This window comes from Aristolochia californica, unplaced genomic scaffold (genome assembly GCF_029961685.1).
Source record: "Aristolochia californica isolate CCGP_79_NKW_82.1479 unplaced genomic scaffold, dmAriCali1.0.hap1 SCAF_14, whole genome shotgun sequence".
In the NCBI taxonomy this organism is placed as follows: domain Eukaryota; kingdom Viridiplantae; phylum Streptophyta; class Magnoliopsida; order Piperales; family Aristolochiaceae; genus Aristolochia; species Aristolochia californica.
In genome coordinates, this window is record NW_027181815.1 from 5719665 (window position 1) to 5742571 (window position 22907).

The following is a 22907-nucleotide window of genomic DNA, read 5'->3' on the forward strand; positions in this document are numbered from 1 at the left end:
CCTAAAACTTCTTTCTCCCTCTGCAGTTTGTTCTTGGCAACGATTTTGAAGCAAATCAAGATGGTTTAATTTTGAAAGAATAGATACCATCAGTTAAGTGGAAAGGGTCTTATACCATTTGAGGATGAACTGATGTGTGCTCTGTTTTTGGTCATTGGAGTTTGCTTACCGAGTTTCTGGTTGTTCTAATCTCCAAGCTTCTCCTCCAGGAGACTGTCCGCTCCTGTTCTGGTAATCTCATCTCGTCTTTTCCCAAGGTGCAAAATTAAATGGGTGATCTAAGACAGGGACGAGAGGCTTCCCCCCTCCTCTGTGGTCGTTACCGAATTACCCAAACCCAACGAGGGCATATAAACTCTTAAAAAATCAGGAACGCGACCAGCACGCAACAAAACCTAGAATGCCGGGGCTTAACTCACCTTGTTTGATTTTGTCTTAATATTTGATCTTTTTTGCATTCAAATGCAATATCACGACTCCAGATTTCGAAATAAATATATAGGAGACTAAATCTTGATGTATGATGCTAAAATCATGTAAATAATCAAAGGAGCAGAATTAGCCCTGTCACCTTTACTATCATATTAGCTATTTGATAAACCATTTTTCCGAAAGTATGAAAACATCATATTAGCTATTTGATCCCCTCTTATTATCTATTTGAAAGATCCAAACAATACTTGTTCCGAAATAATCCAAACTCAGAAGATGACGCATTAGAGATTCTCAAGTCATCTTTTTGAAAAAAATTAAGTAATTATTTCACACGACTTATCCAATACGAAAAACCATTTGGTGCAAAACATACGAAATGGTTATCTTAGTCGTCCGATCATGATTGGACGGTTGAGATAACTGTTGATTGGATGGTTGTGATAATCGTTGATTGGATGATTGAGATAGTTATTGATCGGACGGTTAAGATAATAGTTGATCATGATCGGATGACTAAGATAATATTTCACATGTTTCACACTAAAATGGTTTTTTCGTATTGGATCAGCCCTTAATATTTGATCTCCATATGTAAATTATTAGACCATTTAAATGGTGACATTTTATTTGACTACATTTAAGAGATTGTATTTAAAATAACCCTTCATTTTATCTTTTATGATAGAGTTTTTAAGAATTGTATTTACACATTAGAATTTATAGTTACGTGGCCTTTGTCTCAATAGTCACAGGCTTTCTAGCACCAGATATTGGATTCAAACCAGAGGAAAATCAACATATATAACATTTATTGCTTAATTCGGCCGATGGTGATCATTGTTGACAATGGGAGTCTTACAAAACTTCGTTATTCTGAAGCTGTGTCATGAATGCCCACCAGATGAAACTTCTCGGAGATTAAGGAATTACTACGGCCATAGAGCTTCGAAAATCCTCAGTCATGAAATCCCTCTCCCGAATTTTTACTCCTATTAGATTTTTCACATTCCATGTAACGGGAAATTGCATATTCAAAGGGTCTCTGCTTAGTCAGGAACTCAACTTCCTACTTTTCCTTTTCCCCCCCAATCGAAAATTTTCTGTGACACTTGTCTACTCCGTCTTTCCTGATACCAAGATTTTAGGCGCTAAAGTTGGGAAACTGATGAAATGAAGAGTTTCAAACAGTTCTTCTAGCAGTTCCACTGAACCAATGATGAACTATGTTCTGGAAAAGAAAAACTAACACACAAGGAACAAAAGAAAATCGAAGAAAAATCCTAGTAGGAACTCCCAAAAAAAGAGGAAAATGAAGAACAAAGGAGACAAACATATGTTACAATGGAAATAAGGAGCCAATCCACCATCTTTCCTTCTCTTCCGCCTCAGTGTATGAGATAGGTGAGAATCAATGCAGCCAACATCAAAACGTACGCTATCCCCTGATCAATAGCCACTCCTGCAAATAAAAAGAAAAAAAAATCAACATAGATCCTCCTAATCTTCTCACAGCTTGCAATGTAGAGGACTGATCAAACGAGAAACTGAAAAACAACAGCAGGAAACGAATCATCACTGGTGGGAGCAGGAGCCGAGCTCTGGGCGCTAATGGGAGGTAGAACAAGGGCGAAAATGGCAACGGTGGCGAAGGGAACTCTTGTAAACTCCATTGAAGAAGGCAACGAGAAATTATGGGCGTTGGTAACTCCCTTTGTTGCGTTAACAACAAGCGAGGCAGGCGAGCGTTTTGGACGGCCCGAACTGCATTTAAAAAACGAGGGTCGAGGGAGAGAGAGAGAGAAGACCTAGAATCTGAATACTGTCAGATCATTCGTGAGAAACGGCTGTTGCATTAACCTGCTAATGTCTACCACGTGGACTAACGTCAGCAATTGCATGTTCCCCAATCATTAGGCTGTTCGTTGCTCCCATGGTCCGCACAAATACGGGTGGCTTCGAACTAACTTGCTCACGAGCCCGTTTGAGTTTGGCTCGGTGTCGGTTCGGTTCGATTCGTTAGTTCTCGAGGTCGAGTCGATCTCCGAAATTGGCTCGTTTTGACTAAAGCCAGGTTTGGTTCGTCGGCTCGCGAGCCAGCTCAAGGTGAGTCTGGATCGGGAGCGGGAGTGAGGAGGGGGAAAACAATTTTCCTCCCCTCGTCATCACCGAGCCCCTCCCGTCGGCTGTTGTCGCTGCCTCTACCGTCATCGACAGCTACTCGCTAGCCGCCTCCGTCACAGCCGTCACAACCGTCATCCCCGGCAACAGGTCCTCCCCGGTGACGTAACCCCCTTCCCTCCGCGTCGACTCGGCGGAAAACCAAAACCAGGAAGTTCAAGGGAAAAATTAGGGGATAAATAATCTCCCCCCTCCCCCACGCAAAGATGATTTTGCACATGCAAGATCATAAAGTAAAAAAAAAAAAAAAATTCCTAAACTCTCCTTCTTCATAGCTCTTGAAAAAATTAAAAATACATTTTATAGAAAAAAGTTTCTATGAACTATTAGTGTCTCATTTTTTTTTTAATATTTTTCTAATTGAAAATTCTTATTAAAAATCATATAATTTTCTAAGTAAGATTTTTCTACCAAGATGGGGTAGAAAACTGTATAGTGATTTTTTGAATAAGTATTTAATAGTTGATGTTGTAATACTTTTAGTATGAAACAATTTTCATAGCAATTTTGTGTTTGATATTTTATTTGATTAAAAATGTATCGATAAGTATAATAATATATTAGATTGATTTTTATTTTTATTTATTTCCCTAGAAGAGACAATAAAAGGTCTATTTAACTTTCCTAAGAAAATTTTAAAATATTTATTGTAATTTTCTAATAAATCACTAATAGTAATAGGATTTTATTTAAAGGTTTTTTAGGGAATATGTATCATAGGAAAAATATCTCTAGTTTTTCCTAGAATATAAATTTTCATCTAGGGGCACTAAGGAGGCCATAGTAAATTTATGGCCAGATTCAAAAATTATAAAACAAGTTAGACAACAATTGGAATAAAAAAGATTAATATTGGTGCATTTTAATCCATTATTGAAATTCAATCCTGAACCTCATCTATCATTATTTTTTAAAAAATATATGCATAATTTTATATATAATTTATTCGAAGTCACCCCTACGTGCGAGATCATAAACAAGGAAAAAAAAAACTCTTTGTCCCTTCCTCATGGCTATTGAAGAAATTGAAAAGATATTTTAGTAGAAATACGTTTCTAGAGACTATTAGTCGTTTTTTCAATAAATGTTGAAAAGACATTTTTAGTAGAAATATAGGGACCATTAGTGCCTCATGTTTTTTCAAAATATTTTTCTAATTATAAATTATTTTTAAAAAATCATATAATTTTCTAAGTAAGATTTTCTTGCCAAGATGGGTTATAAAACCATATAGAAAATTTTTGAATAAGTATTTGATAGTTGATGATATAATACTTTGAGCATGAGGCAATTTTCATAACAATTTTGTGTGTGACATTTTATGTGATTAAAAATTTATTGATAAGTATAATAATTTATTAGATTAATTATTAATTTTTATTTATTTCCTTAGAAAAGGCAATAAGAGGTCCATTTAACTTTCCTAAGAAAAAATTAAAATATTTCTTGTAATTTTCTAGTAAGTCTCTAATAGTAATAGGATTTTATTTAAAGGATTTATAGTTTTTATTTGGGTGATTGTAAATTGATAGTGATATGTCATTTAATTTTGTTGTGTTTGATTATTGTATGGAGTTTATTCATAATGTTATGCAATGTATGGAGTGTATGAAATGTATAAACAATTTCATGGAGTGTTTATAGAATATATAGACAATTTTATGAAGTGTTTATAGAGTGTTTATGTAGGTATTATGTATATAGATTATGCCCAATTTTAAGTAGAGGTCATGCCGAATATTATATAAGTATTATATACATAGATTATATTCAATTTTAAGTAGAGGTCAAGCCCAATCTTATATATGTATTATATATATATATATAGGTTATGCCCAATTTTATGTAAAATAAATACATAATTTTATATATAATTTATTTTATATATATTTTTTAAAAAGTTTTAAATATATATTTTAAAATTTTTGGGCTCGAGCTCGATAACAATTTTAGGCTCGAGAAGAGGTTCGGCTCGAACATAGGCAAGTTCGGGTTCAACTAGGCTCGATGGCACCTTTACGCACAAATCATCATTCCTCCTTCCCTCCCTATCATTTTCAAATTCGAATTCCATAAATTCTATCGAATTCACTCCAGTCTTTTGAAAACCGGACCTGCTGGTTCAATGGGTTAAGTTGACTTTGAGTTTTTTTTCTTATTTAAATAAAAATTATATTTAGTTTTAAAATCAGATTACCCGACCACTTAACCAATCTGACCATAAATTATACCAATTCCATGAGATCCAATTGGATAAATAATATAAAATCTTGACTAAAGCCTTATATAAAAACATCATACTAGTTTTTCAATCTACTAGTAACATCTGACTCACTTCTTTTACGAAAATTAGACCGAATACTTAAAATAAAAGTATTAGAGATGCACTCGTACTATGCTAGTGGATTAAGGTCTATTTTGGAGGGAAAACTTAGAGCATGAGTTTGTTTGGAAAGGAGAATTGGAAATAAGTGACACTTAGCACTGTATCATAAATATATTACTATCAACATTTGTAAAGATAATTTGTATATAATAATATTTATTATATTTTAAAACATAACCTTGATTTGTAATACATTTAGTAAAGTATCAATATTAATTTAAAATTAAAATATAATCATGAATTTGTTCATTTATCATATTCATCTAAAAATGAAAAAAATGAAAAATTGAAAACACATGTCACAACAATGCCCTAATAAGTGGTAAAAGTAAAATTTGGCAAGAAAGGAAAAGTATATCACTATGAGGCTATGATAATCCAATCTTACAAAATGAGTAACTAAGAGTTATGGTACATATAAATATAGTAGAGTGGAATGATTGGCCATTTTCACTAAGCAGGATTGGAGTATTTACATGTGGGCTGCAAGCCACCAATTATTCATAGGGACGTGAAAGCTTCAAACATCCTTCTGAATGAAAACTTTAAGAGGCCAAACTGGCAGATTTTGGCATTTGCAAGGCTTTCACCGATGAATACTACACCCATAGACCATCCCAAGTGAAGGGCACCCATGGATAAAGTTATGATTGAACAAGCCTCTGCCCAGGCTTGGGACTGACAATCACTTCAAAAGGGTTGACTATGCATGCCGTAGAATCTGACCCAAATACAACAATATAATTTTACAGAAACTATCTTTAATTATCCCCAGTTGACGAAAACTCATAAAGGAAGTAGAAACCAGAAGCAAAAGCAAAGACATTAACAAACTAAAAAGCTCTATCTATTGTCATTATTTCGATCACTCATCTTGGTAGTGGGCAATAGATGGAATTGGAAGAGCTTCGTGTGACGAATTCATCAGTCACCATACCTGAGCTCCTGTCTGTGCATCTCTCCACTTCCAAGCAGTTTTTCAGTTCAGCCACTACACTGCTTATGGAAGGCCTTTGTACAGATTTTGGTTGCGTGCATGAAATAGATATGTCCAGAGCCTTCCAAGCAGAGGTAATGTCGTAATCTGCTTGCAATTTTGGGTCCATGATATTCCTAACGTCCCCTCCTGAAATCAAGGAAGACACCCATTTTACAAGACCGATCTTCTGAGAGTCCATGGTTTGGATAATAGCGGGTCTCCCTGTGATGAGCTCTAGTAAAACGACCCCAAAGCTATAAACATCACTTTTCTCGTTCAGGTTGCTGGAACTCAAGTACCTGGATGTGATGCATATCGCAGTGTGCTAAATTGTGAGCTTGTGAGCTTAGAGAAGAAAATTAAGCAAAATGAAAGAATACATCAGAAGAGAAAAGAAAAACAGAGAAGTGGCCGCAAAATTAGATTTATGTTATCGTGTTTAGGGAAGCATTTCCATTTGTTTGGTTAAATTCAAGGGGGACTTACTCTGGATCAAGATATCCATGGGTGCCCTTCACTTGGGTTGATATATGGGCGTAGATTTCATCGGTGAAAATCTTGCAAATGCCAAAATCTGCCAGTTTGGCCTCTAAGTTTTCATTCAGAAGGATGTTTGCAGCTTTCACGTCCCTATGAATAATTGGTGGCTTGCAGCCCACATGTAAATACTCCAATCCTACAATCCAACGATCAATGAAATATAAAACTAAATAACAATGGAAGTAAAGGAGCTTATTATCTTTTATGAACTCAATTTGTTCGCGTCATTACTTCTTCAAATGCAATGGGAGTAGTAATTCCGCAGCACTCTTTAAGTTTAAAACCAGAGATGTAAGATTGATTCGCACTGTTTTGCTTTGAAGTGTATGGATTCTCGCACAGATCAGAGCTTTCACTAACCTTGTGAAACAGCTAGTCCAATGCGTAGACGCTGATCCCAACTCAGAGTTTCCATCTCATCTTGAGCTGTTGGGAATGAGAATAATCAATTTCTTTCTTTCTTTACTAATTAGACTATTCATGTTAAGGAGCTTTTGAACCATGTACCTGCTAAAAGCTCTCCAAGATTTCCTTTGGCCATGTACTCCAAGATTAGGGCTTTCTTGTCGCCATCTGCACAGTAGCCGATGAAGCGAACTAGATGCCTATGGTGAAGCGTCATCAAGAGCTGCGCCTGTGAGCCAAATCCCACCACCCCGAACATGAGCTCACTCATACCAGAGGTATTTACGAGCATAGAGTATTGAATAAATAATTGATTGTCCCCGTACCTCTGTTTGGAATTCAATAGAGGCGTGGGCGTGTTGAGAGAGCATCTTAACGGCAACCTCAGTACCATCCTTCATTTGACCATGATAGACTGTTCCAAAGGCTCCTTTGCCGATCACCCTCTGGAAATTGTTGGTCACAGTCACCATTTCATCATATGACAATCGTCGAGTCTCTAAATTAAAGGAACCTTCTCTTTGTATATTCTGGGGATTTGGTCTTGCAGCTGATCAGGTCATAAAAGACAGTTGATTAGTAACCAGCAACTTGGAATGATCGGCTATGGAAAAAATTTAAGCTAAATTGTGTGTTTAAAGCTCACCTCTTGGTCTTCTACATTTAAACCAAATCAACACCGCAATTCCAATCGCAACCGTAGCGATCGCAACTACAACTACTACTGGGACGACAACACTTGGGCTCTTTTTGCATGATTTTAGAGCACAGGGATCAGTTGCGTTGCATGAAGGGGGATTACAAAGATTTGGATCAACACTAGCAGAAGGAGGTTCAACGCTATGTATTAGCATAATTGAATTGTTCATGCATTGAATCATTAGGTTTATCTCATTCATGCAATGAACTCAGGCTAAGGTGCTTATCCCAACCTTAATGTGAGCGATCCTGTTCTGGATTTGTCAACCAAAGATATGGGAACTGATCCACTGAGCTGGTTGTGAGATAAATTCCTGCAAGCATGCAGAATCTCATATCATATCTCTGCCTTTCCACACAGTAGACACGGTGAAGGACAAGTCTTTTTCCTGAAAGTTTTTCAACTTACAAGTACGAGAGATATATCGATGCTGCAAGAAACTGAGGCACCGTTCCCATCAAGTTGTTTTGTGATAAATCCCTGAACATCCGTAATGATTAGCGGAAAACTTCAACAAAATGATTCATTAATCTAGTTAAGATCTGGCATAAAAAATGGTATTTTACAAGTGTGCAAGGGAAGTTAACGTTGCAAGGAACGGGGGTATCGGTCCTTCGATGTTGTTTTTTGATAAATCCCTGAAGAAAAAAAAGAACTGCCCCAGTTAATAGCTACATTCATATTAGTCAAAATGTGAGATTGAACGTTAAAAAAGGAACCAAATAGACCCAGTGACATTGTTTATATGGTTTCTGTGTTCACTTACAAAGATTGAATCAGCTTGAGGTTCCCAATGGACGCATCTATCTTCCCACTCAATCCAGATGAAGATAGGTTCCTGGTAGAGAGGTAGCAAATCCAGTGAGCTAGATGCTCGATTCATACAAATTAGATAGTTCGATAGAATTTAGTAGAGTTTGATAGAATTTACTTACAGAGAAATAATTCTCGGTGGGTTGTCATCGTCATAGCTGCAAGTCAAGCCATCCCACATGTACTTGTTCGGCAAGCATGGATCGGCCATCCAATTTTTCTCCAGTCCGTATATGTCTTTGATGCTCATGATGGCATAAACTTCAGAGATTCCACAAATGATCCAAATCAAAACGGATTCTGAGGCATTTTGAGAAACTAGAAAAGTTTTCTTGAAAAGTCGAGAATATGAGGCATTTTGGAAGACAACAAACCATCTTTTTCGTCGGTTGCAGTTTCGTTGAGGGTTAGGACAGCATAGATCTCAAAGGCATTTAGGATTGGGGGGAGGATTGATTTTTCCGTCTTCGAAAAAGAAATCGAGTAGTCGCGAACACCGGTCATTGGCGAGGTGGTGTATATTGTCGAGGCAACTAAGTAATCCGGTTCGAGTGCAAAGCATGAATCCCCATTGTTACAGCAATAGAATTCCCTTAAAGTAGTGCTTCCATTTGATTTCTGGAAATCAGCAAAATGCCTGAAAATATGGAATTCTGTGTTGGGATCGTTCGCCGTCCAGTTGAAGTAGAGTGAACCGTTAGCGTTCATAGGCGTGGCTGCAGTTCTCATTACAGCCGAAGGCGGTTCGAAACCCAAGTACGAGTTCTCTACAGTGAGAGAAGTGTTGATGGATGCCCAAGAAGGATCCGTATAAGGCAGCCAGAACCGATCGTAATCATCGTCAGGATACCTAATGGACGAATGCAAAATTACGAAAAAAGTTTCTACTAATTAAAGATTACATTTAATAAGATCTAAGAAGAAGTCATCGAAGCTTAATTTCGATATGGCTAAGAGTGCAAGTCTTGTGTGGTTAGCAGGGCGTTCTGAATGGAATTTGATATGATTCTCTTCTCTTACCTGATTATCTGCTCAGAAGTTGAGGCGGCATCATAGAGCCATTCAGCAAGAAGAGACTGATTATGAGTGGCCGCCTCGTACATGGAATCTTTGAGAAGCCTCGCTTCCACAGCCGATATGAAAGGCTCTCCGCTGCCCGTGCTCACTAGACAGACAGGTATAAAATTCATAGTTGCTACCAACACAATCTCCGTCCAAAAAGGAAGCGATGCATTCGCTAAGCTTACTCGAGTCCACAGGTTGATTCCCACATAGAGATCGAACTCTGGTGCTTTTTGTTTATCGTAATCCACATACATGAAAGAAGCTCTCACAAAGTACTTGCTACGCTTCTGGATTGGTCTTACCGTGTAACAGTTTCGTTCACCGTCTGGGAAGCTTCTCATGCTTCTGTATTGTCGTTTAAGGGAAGACGCGACAAGATTCGAAGATGGGAACTCCCTGTTTTCTCCGGACTGTACGAAACCAGCGTCGGAAGTGTAAAAGATTCCTGTCTCACTGTCGGTATAGTTGGAGCCTACTGGTATGCCGCAGTCGATGCTGATGAATCCTGCATATGTGTAAGTTTCACCTCAGATGAAGCATATTGGATTATTATTACTTCTCTTGTTTGTCTATGATGGATTAAGGTTCTGGACGATCTAACTAACCTGGTTGGGCCAAGGCAACAGCTGCAAATATTGCAAAGAGGAAGAAGAGATGCTCCGCCATCGCCATCTGTTTTACTTTCTTCTTGCAGAGGATTCAGGGGTACAAGTCCTCCGCCGTCCTTTAGTTCAAATAGAAAACCAAACAGCGATTTGGAATCTAAATGACCTAATTGACATTTCATGGAAAGGGACAGATGGAAGGAACTTCACACCGCAGAATCTCCGATCAACTGAGTATTGAGAAAGCCACAGAATCATGACTCCAGTTAGCGGAACCGGCTCGGCCGTCGATTATTGGTGACTGGGCTTAGTTTAACCTAATCAACTGAAAAAAAATTAGGTAACTCAAGTGATGCTAGTGCAACAAGATGACAGAATTTCAAACTTCAAAGAGTATGAAAACTAAAAACAATAAAATTTCCATCGACGTAAGAGCAGGAACGCAGGCCGCAGCTCTCTTCCGTGTGTCTTTTACAGCAAGCACAGGTAGAGGATTCAGCCCCATTTTTTAGTATTTATAGGATACAAAGTTGACAGTGGACTGGAAAAACTTGTGTCAAAGTCATACCCATGTTTCGGCTGCCGGGAATTTTAACAAAACCCGAATTCGCCTAATCGACTCAAGACTATTCAACGGGAGGATGAATATGTCGTCTCCCTTGGAAGACAAGGCTCTCAGTCGTCTTCCTCACCATCATCACCGACGTCTGTCGCCGCTGCGACAGCACATTCAACAGTTGTCTCATTAACTTCTTTGTCGTACACACCAAGCCCACTCTTCAACCCATTAACTTCTTTACAGTTGGAAGTAGTTGAAGAAGAGCAGACTTTTCCAAGTAAAAAGATTGAAGGACCATCTCTTTCGACTCACAAAAAATCCAATGAAATACCATCGGGAAAAGACAACCATAACGCAGATCACATCTTATTTATAAGAAGGAGATTCACATCTTAATTATTTAAATCTTATTTATCAATAGCAAGTCTCTACTCTATTCACTTTCACTTTCGCTAATGTGATTACGTCATTGTTGTCAAATTTCCCAGAGAAATTTATGAAAACCCGAATTCGACTCATTTAGTAGAGCAATCGAGTCAAGAAGATTCACCGGCAGTTTGAATATGTCGTCGGTGGAGAAGCCCTTGCAGTCGTCGTCTCTCCCCTGGAAGATAAGGCTCTCGTTCGCCTTCCTCACCATTGTCACCGACGCCTGTCGCCGCCTCGACTGCACAATCAACAGGCACCTCATTAACTTCTCTGACGTGAGCGCCAAACCCACTCCTCAACCCATTAACTTCTTTGAAGCTGATTGGTAACTCCCGGAGCAACCTGGTGGGCGTGAAATCCTCCCGTTGGGTGCGTGTACGTGAGCATGTGGGTGTGCGTAGAGAGTGAGAGTACAAAAGTCTTCATTTCATCCTAGAATCCTTGTTCCAAAGCCAAATAAACTACAATCCATATACAGCAGCACTAACATATGATATTTACCCACTTCGAGGTCTATACTGAGATACAAGCAAAGCAAAGCAACAAAAAAAAAACAAACAAAAACCATACATTGCCAAGACTAGGAGTACATCATATGACTCGACAAAAATACAAAGCTATGAAGGAACATGATCTCCCATAGCAAGGTGGTGCAAGACAAATAGAAACCCAAAGCAAAAGCAACGACATTAGCAAACTAAAAGCACTCTGAAGCCACTCCTTTCTCTCCCTATTGTCATTATTCTGATCACTCATCTTGGTAGTGGGCAATAGAGGGAATTGGAAGAGCTTCGTGCGACGAATTCATCTGTCACCATACCTGAGCTCCTGTCTGTGCATTTCTCCACTTCCAAGCAGTCTCTCAGTTCGGCAACTACACTGCTTATGGAAGGCCTTTGTACAGATTTTGGTTGCGTGCATGAAATAGATATGTCTAGAGCCTTCCAAGCAGAGGTAATGTCGTAATCTGCTTGCAATTTTGGGTCCATGATATTCCTAACGTCCCCTCCTGAAATCAAGGAAGACACCCATTCTACAAGACCAATTTTCTGAGAGTCCCAGGTTTGGGTTATAGCAGGTCTCCCTGTGATGAGCTCTAGTAAAACGACCCCAAAGCTATAAACATCACTTTTCTCGCTCAGGTTGTGGGAACTGAAGTACCTGAATGTGATGAATATCACACAGGTAGCTAAATTGTGAGGTTGAGAACTTAGAGAAGAAAAATAAGCAAAATGAAAGAATACAACAAAACAGAAAAGAAAAACAGAGAAATGGTAGCAAAATTAGGTTTACGTTACTGTGTTTAATGAAGCATTTCCATTTGTTTGGTTAAATTCAAGGGGAACTTACTCTGGATCAAGATATCCATGGGTGCCCTTCACTTGGGTTGATATATGGGTGTAGTATTCATCCGTGAAAACCTTGCAAATGCCAAAATCTGCCAGTTTGGCCTCTAAGTTTTCATTCAGAAGGATGTTTGCAGCTTTCACGTCCCTATGAATAATTGGTGGCTTGCAGCCCACATGTAAATACTCCAATCCTACAATCCCACGATTAATGAAATATAAAACTAAATAACAATGGAAGTAAAGGAGCTTATTATCTTTTATGAACTCAATTTGTTCGTGTCATTACTTCTTCAAATGCAATGGGAGTAGTAATTCCGCAGCACTCAAGTTTAAAACCAGAGAAGTAAGATTTATTCGCACTGTTTTGCTTTGAAGTGTAAGGATTCTCGCACAGATCAGAGCATTCACTAACCTTGTGAAACAGCTAGTCCAATGCGTAGACGCTGATCCCAACTCAGAGTTTCCATCTCATCTTGAGCTGTTGGGTATGAGAATAATCAACTTCTTTGTTTCTTTACTAATTAGACGATTCATGTTAAGGAGCTTTTGAACCATGTACCTGCTAAAAGCTCTCCAAGATTTCCTTTGGCCATGTACTCCAAGATTAGGGCTTTCTTGTCGCCATCTGCACAGTAGCCGATGAAGCGAACTAGATGCCTATGGTGAAGCGTCATCAAGAGCTGCGCCTGTGAGCCAAATCCCACCACTCCCAACATGAGCTCACTCATACCAGAGGTATTTACGAGCATCAAGTATTGAATAAATAATTGATTGTCCCCGTACCTCTGTTTGGAATTCAATAGAGGCGTGGGCGTGTTGAGAGAGCATCTTAACGGCAACCTCAGTACCATCCTTCATTTGACCATGATAGACTGTTCCAAAGGCCCCTTTGCCGATCACCCTCTGGAAATTGTTGGTCACAGTCACTATTTCATCATATGACAATCGTCGAGTCTCTAAATTAAAGGAACCTTCTCTTTTTATATTCTGGGGATTTGGTCTTGCAGCTGATCAGGTCATAAAAGACAGTTGATTAGTAACCAGCAACTTGGAATGATCGGCTATGGAAAAAATTTAAGCTAAATTGTGTGTTTAAAGCTCACCTCTTGCTCTTCTACATTTAAACCAAATCAACACGGCAATTCCAATTGCAACCGTAGCGATCGCAACTGCAACTACTACTGGGACGACAACACTTGGGCTCTTTTTGCATGGTTTTAGAGTACAGGGATCAGTTGCGTTGCATGAAGGGGAATTACAAAGATTTGGATCAACACTAGCAGAAGGAGGTTCAACGCTATGTATTAGCATAATTGAATTGTTCATGCATTGAATCATTAGGTTTATCTCATTCATGCAATGAACTCAGGCTAAGGTGCTTATCCCAACCTTAATGTGAGTGATCCTGTTCTTGATTTTTCAACCAAAGATATGGGAACTGATCCACTGAACTGGTTGTGAGATAAATTCCTGCAAGCATGCAGAATCTCATATCAGATCTCTGCCTTTCCACACAGTAGACACGGCGAAGGACAAGTCTTTTTCCTGTAAGTTTCAGAACTTACAAGTACGAGAGATATATCGATGCTGCAAGAAACTGAGGCACCGTTCCCGTCAAGTTGTTTTGTGATAAATCCCTGAACATCCGTAATGATTAGCGTAAAACTTCAACGAAATGATACATTAATCTAGTTAAAATCTGGCATAAAAATTGGTATTTTACAAGTGTGCAAGGGAAGTTAACGTTGCAAGGAACGGGGGAATCGGTCCTTCGATGTTGTTTTTTGATAAATCCCTGGAAAAAAAATTGCCCCAGTTAATAGCTACATTCATATTAGTCAAAATGTGAGATTGAACGTTAAAAAAGAAGCCATATAGACCCAGTGACATTGTTTATATAGATTCTGTGTTCACTTACAAAGATTGAATCAGCTTGAGGTTCCCAATGGACGCATCTATCTTCCCACTCAATCCAGATGAAGATAGGTTCCTGTTAGTGAGGTAGCAAATCCAGTGAGCTAGATGCTAGATTCATACAAATTAGAAAGTTCCTGATTCGTTAAGAAAGCATACGGAAGCTCCTAAAGTGTACAGAGCTTCACTAGACATGGATGGCTGCAATGATCGTCACTAGGACATGTTACACGTTGCTACAGATTGCAACAAGAGTTTGATAGAATTTACTTACAGAGAAATGATTCTTGGTGGGTTGTCATTGTCATAGCTGCAAGTCAAGCCATTCCACAAGTACTTGTTCGGTAAGCATGGATCGCCCATCCAGTTTTTCTCCAGTCCGTATATGTCTTTGATGCTCATGATGGCATAAACTTCAGAGATTCCACAAATGATCCAAATCAAAACGGATTCTGAGGCATTTTGAGAAACTAGAAAAGTTTTCTTGAAAAGTCGAGAATATGAGGCATTTTGGAAGACAACAAACCATCTTTTTCGTCGGTTGCAGTTTCGTTGAGGGTTAGGACAGCATAGATCTCAAAGGCATTTAGGATTGGGGGGAGGACTGATTTTTCCGTCTTTGAAAAAGAATTCGAGTAGTCGCGAACACTGGTCATGGGCGACGTGGTGTATACTGTCGAGGCAACTAAGTACTTCGGTTCGTGTGCGAAGCATGAATGCCCATTGTTACAGCAATAGAACTCCCTTAAAGTAGTGCTTCCATTTGATTTCTGGAAATCAGCAAAATGCCTGAAAACATGGAATTCTGTGTTGGGATCCTTCGCCGTCCAGTTGAAGTAGAGTGAATCGTTAGCGTTCATAGGCGTGGCCGCAGTTCTCATTACAGCCGATGGCGGTTCGAAACCCAAGTACGAGTTCTCTACAGTGAGAGAAGTGCTGATGGATGCCCAAGAAGGATCCGTATAAGGCAGCCAGAACCGATCGTAATCATCGTCAGGATACCTAATGGACGAATGCAAAATTACGAAAAAAAGTTTCTGCTAATTAAAGATTACATTTAATAAGATCTTTGAAGAAGTCATCGAAGCTTAATTTCGATATGGCTAAGAGTGCAAGTCTTGTGTGGTTAGCAGCGCATTCTGAATGAATTTGATATGATTCTCTTCTCTTACCTGATTATCTGCTCAGAAGTTGAGCCGGCATCATGGAGCCGTTCAGCAAGAAGAAACTGATTATTAGTGGCCGCCTCATACATGGAATCTTTGAGAAGCCTCGCTTCCAAAGCCGATATGAAAGGCTCTCCGCTGTCCGTGTTCACCAGACAGATAGGTATAAAATCCATAGTTGCTACCAACACAATCTCCGTCCAACCAGGACGCGATGCGTTCGCTAAGCTTACTCGAGTCCACAGGTTGATTCCCACATAGAGATCAAACTTTGGTGCTTTTCGTTTATCGTAATCCACATACATGAAAGAAGCTCTCACAAAGTACTTGCTACCCTTCTGGATTGGTCTTACCGTGTAACAGTTTCGTTCACCGTCTGGGAAGCTTCTCATGCTTCTGTACTGTCGTTTAAGGGAAGACGCGACAAGATTCGAAGATGGGAACTCCCTGTTTTCTCCGGACTGTACGAAACCAGCGTCGGAAGTGTAAAAGATCCTCGTCTCACTGTCGGTATAGTTGGAGCCTTCGGGTATGCCGCAGTCGATGCTGATGAATCCTGCACGAGTGTAAGTTTGACCTCAGATGAAGCATCTTGTATTCTTATTACTTCTCGTGTTTGTCTATGATGGATTAAGGTTCTGGACGGTCAAACTTACCTGGTTGGGCCAAGACAACAGCTGCAAATATTGCGAAGAGGAAGAAGAGATGCTCCGCCATCACCATCTGTTTTACTTTCTTCTTGCAGAGGATTCAGGGGTACAAGGCCTCCGCCGTCCATTATAGTTTAAATAGAAAACCAAGCAACGATATTGAATCTAAATGACCTAATTGACAGAAGTAAATCTTTGGGCGTCTCCACAGGCCGCTGGTAGGATAAGATCATGAGATTTATTTTCCACACTCGATTTTTCTACTGAAGTGAGTTGACCAAGCATGACAATGAACATGTCTGCGAGACAACCGTTGCTACATCGTTTTCTCTGTAAGCACCTTAGCAAATCCGAATGGCCCTCTTCCTCTGGATAAACTAATCCATGAACAAATACTCTTACACATTACTGGCTTTTCGTTAGTTGCCAGGTGAGTAAAATAAACTGCAATTTGAATAATTTTGTAAGATAAAATGGAAGGTCAAACTTCCAGAATTATTTAGAGGGGGGTGGAGTTACGACTTATGACTTCTTCAGAGCGCTGAAAACTCTCAGACATAAAACTCTCGGAAGGAGGAGGCCCGATTCTGTTTAAACTATAATATCAATAAAATCATGAGAGCAATAGGTGTGATCAATTTGTTGGTGGTATCACCTCGAGTGATTCATTTTGATACAGTTTATAAGATCTTAAGATACTTGAAACAGAGTCATCAGGGAAGGGATATTTGTAGAAGTTTCACGAGACATTGAGGTTAAAAGGGTTTCAAATCCAATTTATGTTGAATATAAAATATACAGATGTTCTACTAGTGACTTTTGAATATTTGTTGGAGAAAGTTTGACTACATGGAAGAACAAGAAGAGACTGTAATAGCAAGATCAATTATTGTAGAGGCATAATAGAGGGCAATGGCGAAATTATTTTACTTATTTTGTATTGGCCCAATGGGTTCCAATTCGTAAATGGCCTCAAGCCCAGTGCACTCATTCGTCCGGCCAGCTTGGGTCCAGTCAGGCCTGCTACCATTTAGAGACGATGACGAAAAAGCCAGTCAACCTCCAAAAGGTCCCACATCATGTTTTTATCCCAAGCAAAAGCTTTTCTTAATGTAACTCGAATCAAATGTCTGGACTTCAAACTTGTTTATTATAGGAAGGTTTTAACTCTTTGTCCTTGAGCTGTTTATAAAACGATAATTAACCCATTGACTTAGGATTAGCATTCTCTAATCGCCTGAGCAAGATCAAAGCGTGTGTTCCATTAATTTAGACAACATATGATATGTGATATGGATTTAATAAACAACCCCCCATGTTGACTTTAACATACTTCTAATCAGACCTTGATGATCTTAATCTTAAACCTCATCAATTATATGGCAACATCTATTAACAATTTGTTTAATTAGCTGGGCAGACCCAATCGAAAGAAGAGATTATCCCAATAGGAGAGCTGATCCAATACAAAAAACCATTTCGTATGAAACATGTGAAAAACTATCTCATCGAACAATTGAGATAGTCATTTCGCATGTTTTGTACCAAATGACTTTTTGTATTGGATCAGCCGTGATCCTAGTTGTTGTAACACTTCAACAACGAAAAATATTGAATCTATTGAGTTGAGCCACCACAACAGCCAATTTGCGGGCAATCACCTCATTCATGAACCCCAATTGGCTTGTCCAAAAATATGTTGAGGAATATTCACCCAGGTATGCTGCCACTGGAGAGGGGCCATCAAAAGGAGCTTTATCCATCCCCATTTTGGAGTCTCAATTCCCGGATTTGGACACTAGAGAGAACAAAGGTCAGGTCGTGGGTCAGACCCTCCCCCATGTAGAAACCCTAACCCTATTCACTAACCCTAGCAACAGCTCCGAATTTTACATAAGGGAATCGGAGTGGTAACAACAAGTCAAGAGCCCTAAGCCATGTACACGTCCCAAATTGAATAAGAAGACCCAGTAATAGACTACTCCCAAAGGGTGCAGTTTTCTGGATTTGTTAACACTGATGGACCCACTAAAGGTAGGAATCGTAGAAAAGAGAGAAACTTCTCGGAAGTAGGATTTGGGAAAGGTTGAGTGGACAATCTCTAGGCCTTGACTCCAAGCAGCAGATGAAGGGAAAAACTCTTTCCTTGCAGGTCTGCAACTTTATTTAAGTTCCAGATGAGAAAGTTGCATCGATTATTTATAACTGCTTGCGAGAGGCAACAGTAAAGGCCTATCAGAACCATCAAACAGCTAGCATTGTTAAATCTGGGTGATCATGTCACGGCATGGAGTCATCCTGGTTCCTGACTGTCTTTTTTTCCGCTTTCTTGATCATGTCTTCATTGAACGATTATAACCAGAAGAAGTTTCTTTTTCTTCGTGATCTCCAGTCTTGACACGGTAAGTTTCAGAAAGCAAACGACGTGACTAGTTCAAACATCAAAAGATTCGAGATCTCAACCACACCAAAGGCAATAAAAATAAAGAGAAAGACATTATTGTATGTGATGAAAACCCATTTCTTTGGCTGATGTGTGATGGCCATCCCATGCAAATTTCGTAGCCTTCTGAGCACACCCAGAGAGAAACGGGACTTGCTGACAGCAGCAGCCTCAATGTGAAAAAAAAAAAAGCAAGCAGTAGGCGTTGGCTGATCAATTCGTTCGAACGTTCGAGTTTCGATCATCTTTATAAACTGCTGACATCTACTATAATCTTTGCAATTCATGTACAGGAGGATTTTTAATTTCAACTTTCCCAATTATCAACACCACCTATAGTCTGAATGACATCTAATTAGGACAACCGTTTAGATAACATTTCATGACGATTTCGATCAAAAGCCAGGAAAATCATCTTATGTGACACTGCTGGTAAACGCCTTGCGCCTTGTTGTCAGCAGTGGCCAACAAACTCGTTAAACCAAAGTTAACTGGATTTGGCGTTGCTTCAGCTAATTTCTCCGGAAATCCATATTCGCTGAGAAGATCGTAGTGCGATCCGTGGCCAAAATCCATCAAAATGTTGTCGAATTCGGTCGCTGCATTGCCGGACCAGGCAATGTAGTTGTTGTCTTCCACGGGAAGGGACGGGGTGGCGGAGACGGAAGCCTCTTGAGAGGAAGTCGAAACGCTGAAAATTTTCGCGCAGGAGCTAATTTCCGACGATTCGCTGGGTCTCGGAAGGGAAAACGGAGAGGAATTTTGGAAGAGTTTCTTCGAATCCAACTTGTAGTTGAAACCGCCAGCTTCGTTGGGTGGCTGTGATAATGAAGAAGCTACTTCGGTGACTTGAGCCGAAAAATTGTAACTGAAGCTATTGCTTGTTGAGACACACGGAGAAGAAGGCGAGGTGCTGATGGGGTTGTGACTGTTTGAATGGATGTTCAGATTGCCCGAAGTGTTGTTCTTTGCAGCCAAGAGCTTCTTCTTCAGCTTAGTATTCCAATAATTCTTCACATCGTTATCTGTTCTTCCGGGGAGATGCGAAGCTATAACAGACCACCTGCAGATGACAGATGAAGAGAAAAGAAGTCAAAAAGAAATTATAAAAAACTAGCTAAAAGGGTGACAAGAAGGGCAAAAACTAGCAAACAGATTTCGATACACTCACCTGCTGCCCAGATTCTTGTAAAGAGTACAAATAACTTTGTCCTCCTCCTCGGTAAAAGATCCATGTTTGATGTCTGGTCGGAGGTAATTAAGCCACCTCAAGCGGCAGCTCTTCCCGCAGCGTTTGAGGCCTGAAAACAGTGAAAATCGCTGGGGGTAAAGACAGTTCCGGGGAGGAATACTGTTTCTCAACGAATTAGGAAAATGACAACTAAGACTGTCAAATTTGGGATAAATGAAGTAAATCGAGCAGACTTGGTACTTGATTTGAGTTTGAACTTCAAATTGACTTGGAAAAACTACCTTCGAATTCAATTGCTAGAAGAAATAGGCATCAAGAATTAGGCATCGGCAAATATCAATTGTATAATGCTGAAACGATCAAATTAAAAACATTTCGCTAGAGTCTCTTGGAAATGCCTGTAATATTAGCTTTTCTTTATACACGACGGAATTAAAACTGGGAATTTAAAGAAGAAAGCTTCAACAGCTTTAGGGTAGCTGCTGGAGATGAAGCTTCACAGATAGTACCTGTTGCAAAACGGAATTACAGGATGATAATTTTGTATTTTGTCATGGTGTGAAAGAAAGAGACAATAGGAACTGTTTGTCAAAAGAGAACGACAAACGGAGTTCTTGAAGGGAGAAAACAAAAAGCTTCTGAGTTATGTCACTGGCAAAAACAGAGAAGTTAACAGGAACCCTTCAATAGGCTCTTGAAGCTCATTATGGCATCAGGAAAGTTCTAGTTTAGAGACTGCAACAGAAATCTTCAAAACTTTGTCGTCTCCCCTCGTTTCTTGCCCGCTGTAGAATTAAACATGAATTTCGAGAAATGTATTTGAAGAACACCTAAGGGTATGATAACTTTCTTGAAGTTATAAAAAAAAACGAAAGTAAATGGCACAAACAGCGAGTTAAATCAGAAAGGCGCATAAGGAAAAATGGGAATCCGAGGAAGCTGATTCCATCTACATAAATGAAAAAAAAAAACATCTTTTGATGTTCATCGGTCTCCGGAATATGCTCAGAAAATCAAGAAAAAAATCAGTATTACCGGGTTAAAAAAAAAATGTGAGAGCTACGAGATGGGTATCTCGTTCTGCAAAATGCCCGGACGGGAAGCAAGCACCATTTCATGGTCTTGGAAGAGAGGAATTTCGAAATCGAAAAAGAGATAGACATTCGAAGAAAAATCTTAAGAAGATGGCAACAACCTGCTTTGTGGGGTAGAGCAATCCAATTTCCTCCGGTTCCGTGCTTCTCGACATAGTGCTTGAGAGCTGTATCTTCTTCAGGAGACCAAGGCCCTCTTTTCACGTTGGCCTTGTCGCAGCAAGGAGCTCTACCCATTGGAACCGATCGATGAATCGAAAAGAGGAGGACAAATTTTGAGTTTACAGGGGGAGAAGCAAAATGAATGGAGGCTTTGTTCACGCAAGTACAGAGCTCGGAAAGCTTGACTTTGTATGACCCTGTGGGGGTTATTTGTAGCTTCTTTCTGTTTTTTTCTTTTTTCTTTTCCTTCTCTCTTAGTGGGGAAGGCAGACAACTCAGTCAACGTCGGGTGCATGGCGACAGACGTGAAGATTTTAATTTAAGGAACATTATCTGTGGAAATCCGATGAAAATCCAGTCACTCCTATTTTTAGTAAAATACTCGACTACTCACACGCTGTAAAGTAACTCTCGAAGACGAGATTGCTACTCTTCACGATCGGACGGTAGTCGTGATCTTCACCCAATCCACGTCCCCTCATTCTTACACGGGCCTCACCGCCCGTAATTTTGATCAATTAAACGCGACAACACTGGCATCAAAGTCACTGATAGGAAAGAGTTTCGAATCAACGGCTGCGATGACTTTTATCTTAATCTAATGGAAAATTTAACTTATCCTATTCTCTGGAGTTGAGAATTTTTGTCCTCTACAGCTTCTTCTTCTTGATTAATAAATCCCAAGTCTAAGTGCCCGGTTTAAATATCATTATTCCGAGCTGTCAACAAGGGTATTAAAGTAATTAGAAACGTCAAACGTCAAAGAAACGTGGGCCAGGAGGCGGCGGTGCTCCAGCGATTCAATCCAGTAAATGAAATGAAATGCAAAGTAGCGTGCCGGACCGAGACGTGTTTTTTTTTTCCAATTCCAAAAGTCCAACGAAGCTAAATGACGATATTAACCTAGTCGTCTAGTTGTCACGGATTACACGCAGGGTCAATTCCGGAAATGCAGCCGTAAGGATGGCTTCTCGGCTCCCGCATTAACTCTGAATTTGGCGCATTAAAACTGCCCATCGGCCGCTGAAACTGTATTTTCCGAAGCAGCAGCGTTAATTGACGAGTTGCTTAATGATAATCAAGTACGACTAGCTCCATTGGCCCCGGACCGTTGGATTGAATCTTTATTTAGAAAAATGATACGGCGATGCCACGAAGCACAGACTCCAGACGCGCTTAAGGTTTGTTTAAGAAGTGATCATTGACGTTGTTAAGTAACAAAAAAATTAATGGTCTTCTTAATTGAAAATGAGACAAATATCGATCGTAGGGGCATGATTCATCGGAGAGACGAACATCTCTGTCGTGACATGTAATTCATTATGCTTTTTCCCATGCTAATGGTGTGAAGGGAGCAAAACTTGTCAAAAGGGGTGTATTGAATATTTAAGATATCTGAGCAGTAGATGTTAGGTTATTGATTGTTTAACTCGTTTGAACTTCACTCTCGATATATTGTCTTCTATATTAAAATTTTAAAAATAAATTTTCAAGTGAAAATTGGAGTAATGCTTATTGGATAAGAGTACGTGGGGGACGGATGTAGACGGCGGATTTGATTTACAATAGTGAAGTGGGAAGTGAGAAAAACACTCGAAGAAGACTAGTTGTAAATGGTTGGAAGCGGACAAATCATACTGAAAGACGAATGAGTGTGAAACCGAGAATGTCGATACGACAGACGAGAGAGTGTCGACTTCTTCGGCATCCAATGGTTCCAATTTATCTGCTACCCTACAGCTTCAGTCTTGGTAAAAAAGACGCGCCTAAGGAAAGAAATGTCGGAACTACAGGAAATTTTCATTCTACTTGAAACATGGCATCAAATGCCACGATGTGACTT

General features: G+C 39.5%; 3 protein-coding genes across 5 annotated transcripts; all 3 read right to left on the reverse strand.

Moving 5' to 3' along the window:
* Positions 1-5344: 5344 nt before the first annotated feature.
* Positions 5345-10731, reverse strand: LOC137950190 (putative leucine-rich repeat receptor-like serine/threonine-protein kinase At2g19230). 3 transcript variants are annotated; one of them, XM_068796576.1, is made up of 16 exons: positions 10675-10731; positions 10107-10431; positions 9457-10006; positions 8811-9286; positions 8559-8697; positions 8390-8461; positions 8190-8261; positions 8032-8103; positions 7856-7936; positions 7570-7742; positions 7250-7473; positions 7026-7152; positions 6879-6944; positions 6465-6654; positions 5937-6277; positions 5345-5720 (listed from the first exon to the last, which is right to left on the reverse strand). In XM_068796576.1, the coding sequence occupies exons 2-16, from the start codon at positions 10171-10173 to the stop codon at positions 5644-5646; spliced, it is 2727 nt and encodes a 908-aa protein (XP_068652677.1). In that variant the 5' UTR covers positions 10174-10431; positions 10675-10731; the 3' UTR covers positions 5345-5643. The 3 variants fall into 3 exon arrangements, with proteins under 3 accessions (XP_068652677.1, XP_068652678.1, XP_068652676.1); XM_068796577.1 differs by having other exon boundaries at positions 10107-10423; positions 10675-10718; XM_068796575.1 differs by lacking the exon at positions 10675-10731 and having other exon boundaries at positions 10107-10575.
* Positions 10732-10781: 50 nt separating this feature from the next.
* LOC137950296 (putative leucine-rich repeat receptor-like protein kinase At2g19210) lies at positions 10782-16240 on the reverse strand. The gene is made up of 14 exons (XM_068796687.1): positions 16180-16240; positions 15530-16079; positions 14884-15359; positions 14632-14770; positions 14362-14433; positions 14009-14080; positions 13833-13913; positions 13547-13740; positions 13227-13450; positions 13003-13129; positions 12856-12921; positions 12445-12634; positions 11915-12255; positions 10782-10933 (listed from the first exon to the last, which is right to left on the reverse strand). The coding sequence occupies exons 1-14, from the start codon at positions 16238-16240 to the stop codon at positions 10782-10784; spliced, it is 2745 nt and encodes a 914-aa protein (XP_068652788.1).
* A 2787-nt stretch (positions 16241-19027) lies between these two features.
* LOC137950299 (transcription factor RAX1-like) lies at positions 19028-21139 on the reverse strand. The gene is made up of 3 exons (XM_068796692.1): positions 21004-21139; positions 19788-19917; positions 19028-19679 (listed from the first exon to the last, which is right to left on the reverse strand). Exons 1-3 carry the CDS (start codon positions 21137-21139, stop codon positions 19028-19030), a joined length of 918 nt encoding a protein of 305 aa, XP_068652793.1.
* Positions 21140-22907: the final 1768 nt, after the last annotated feature.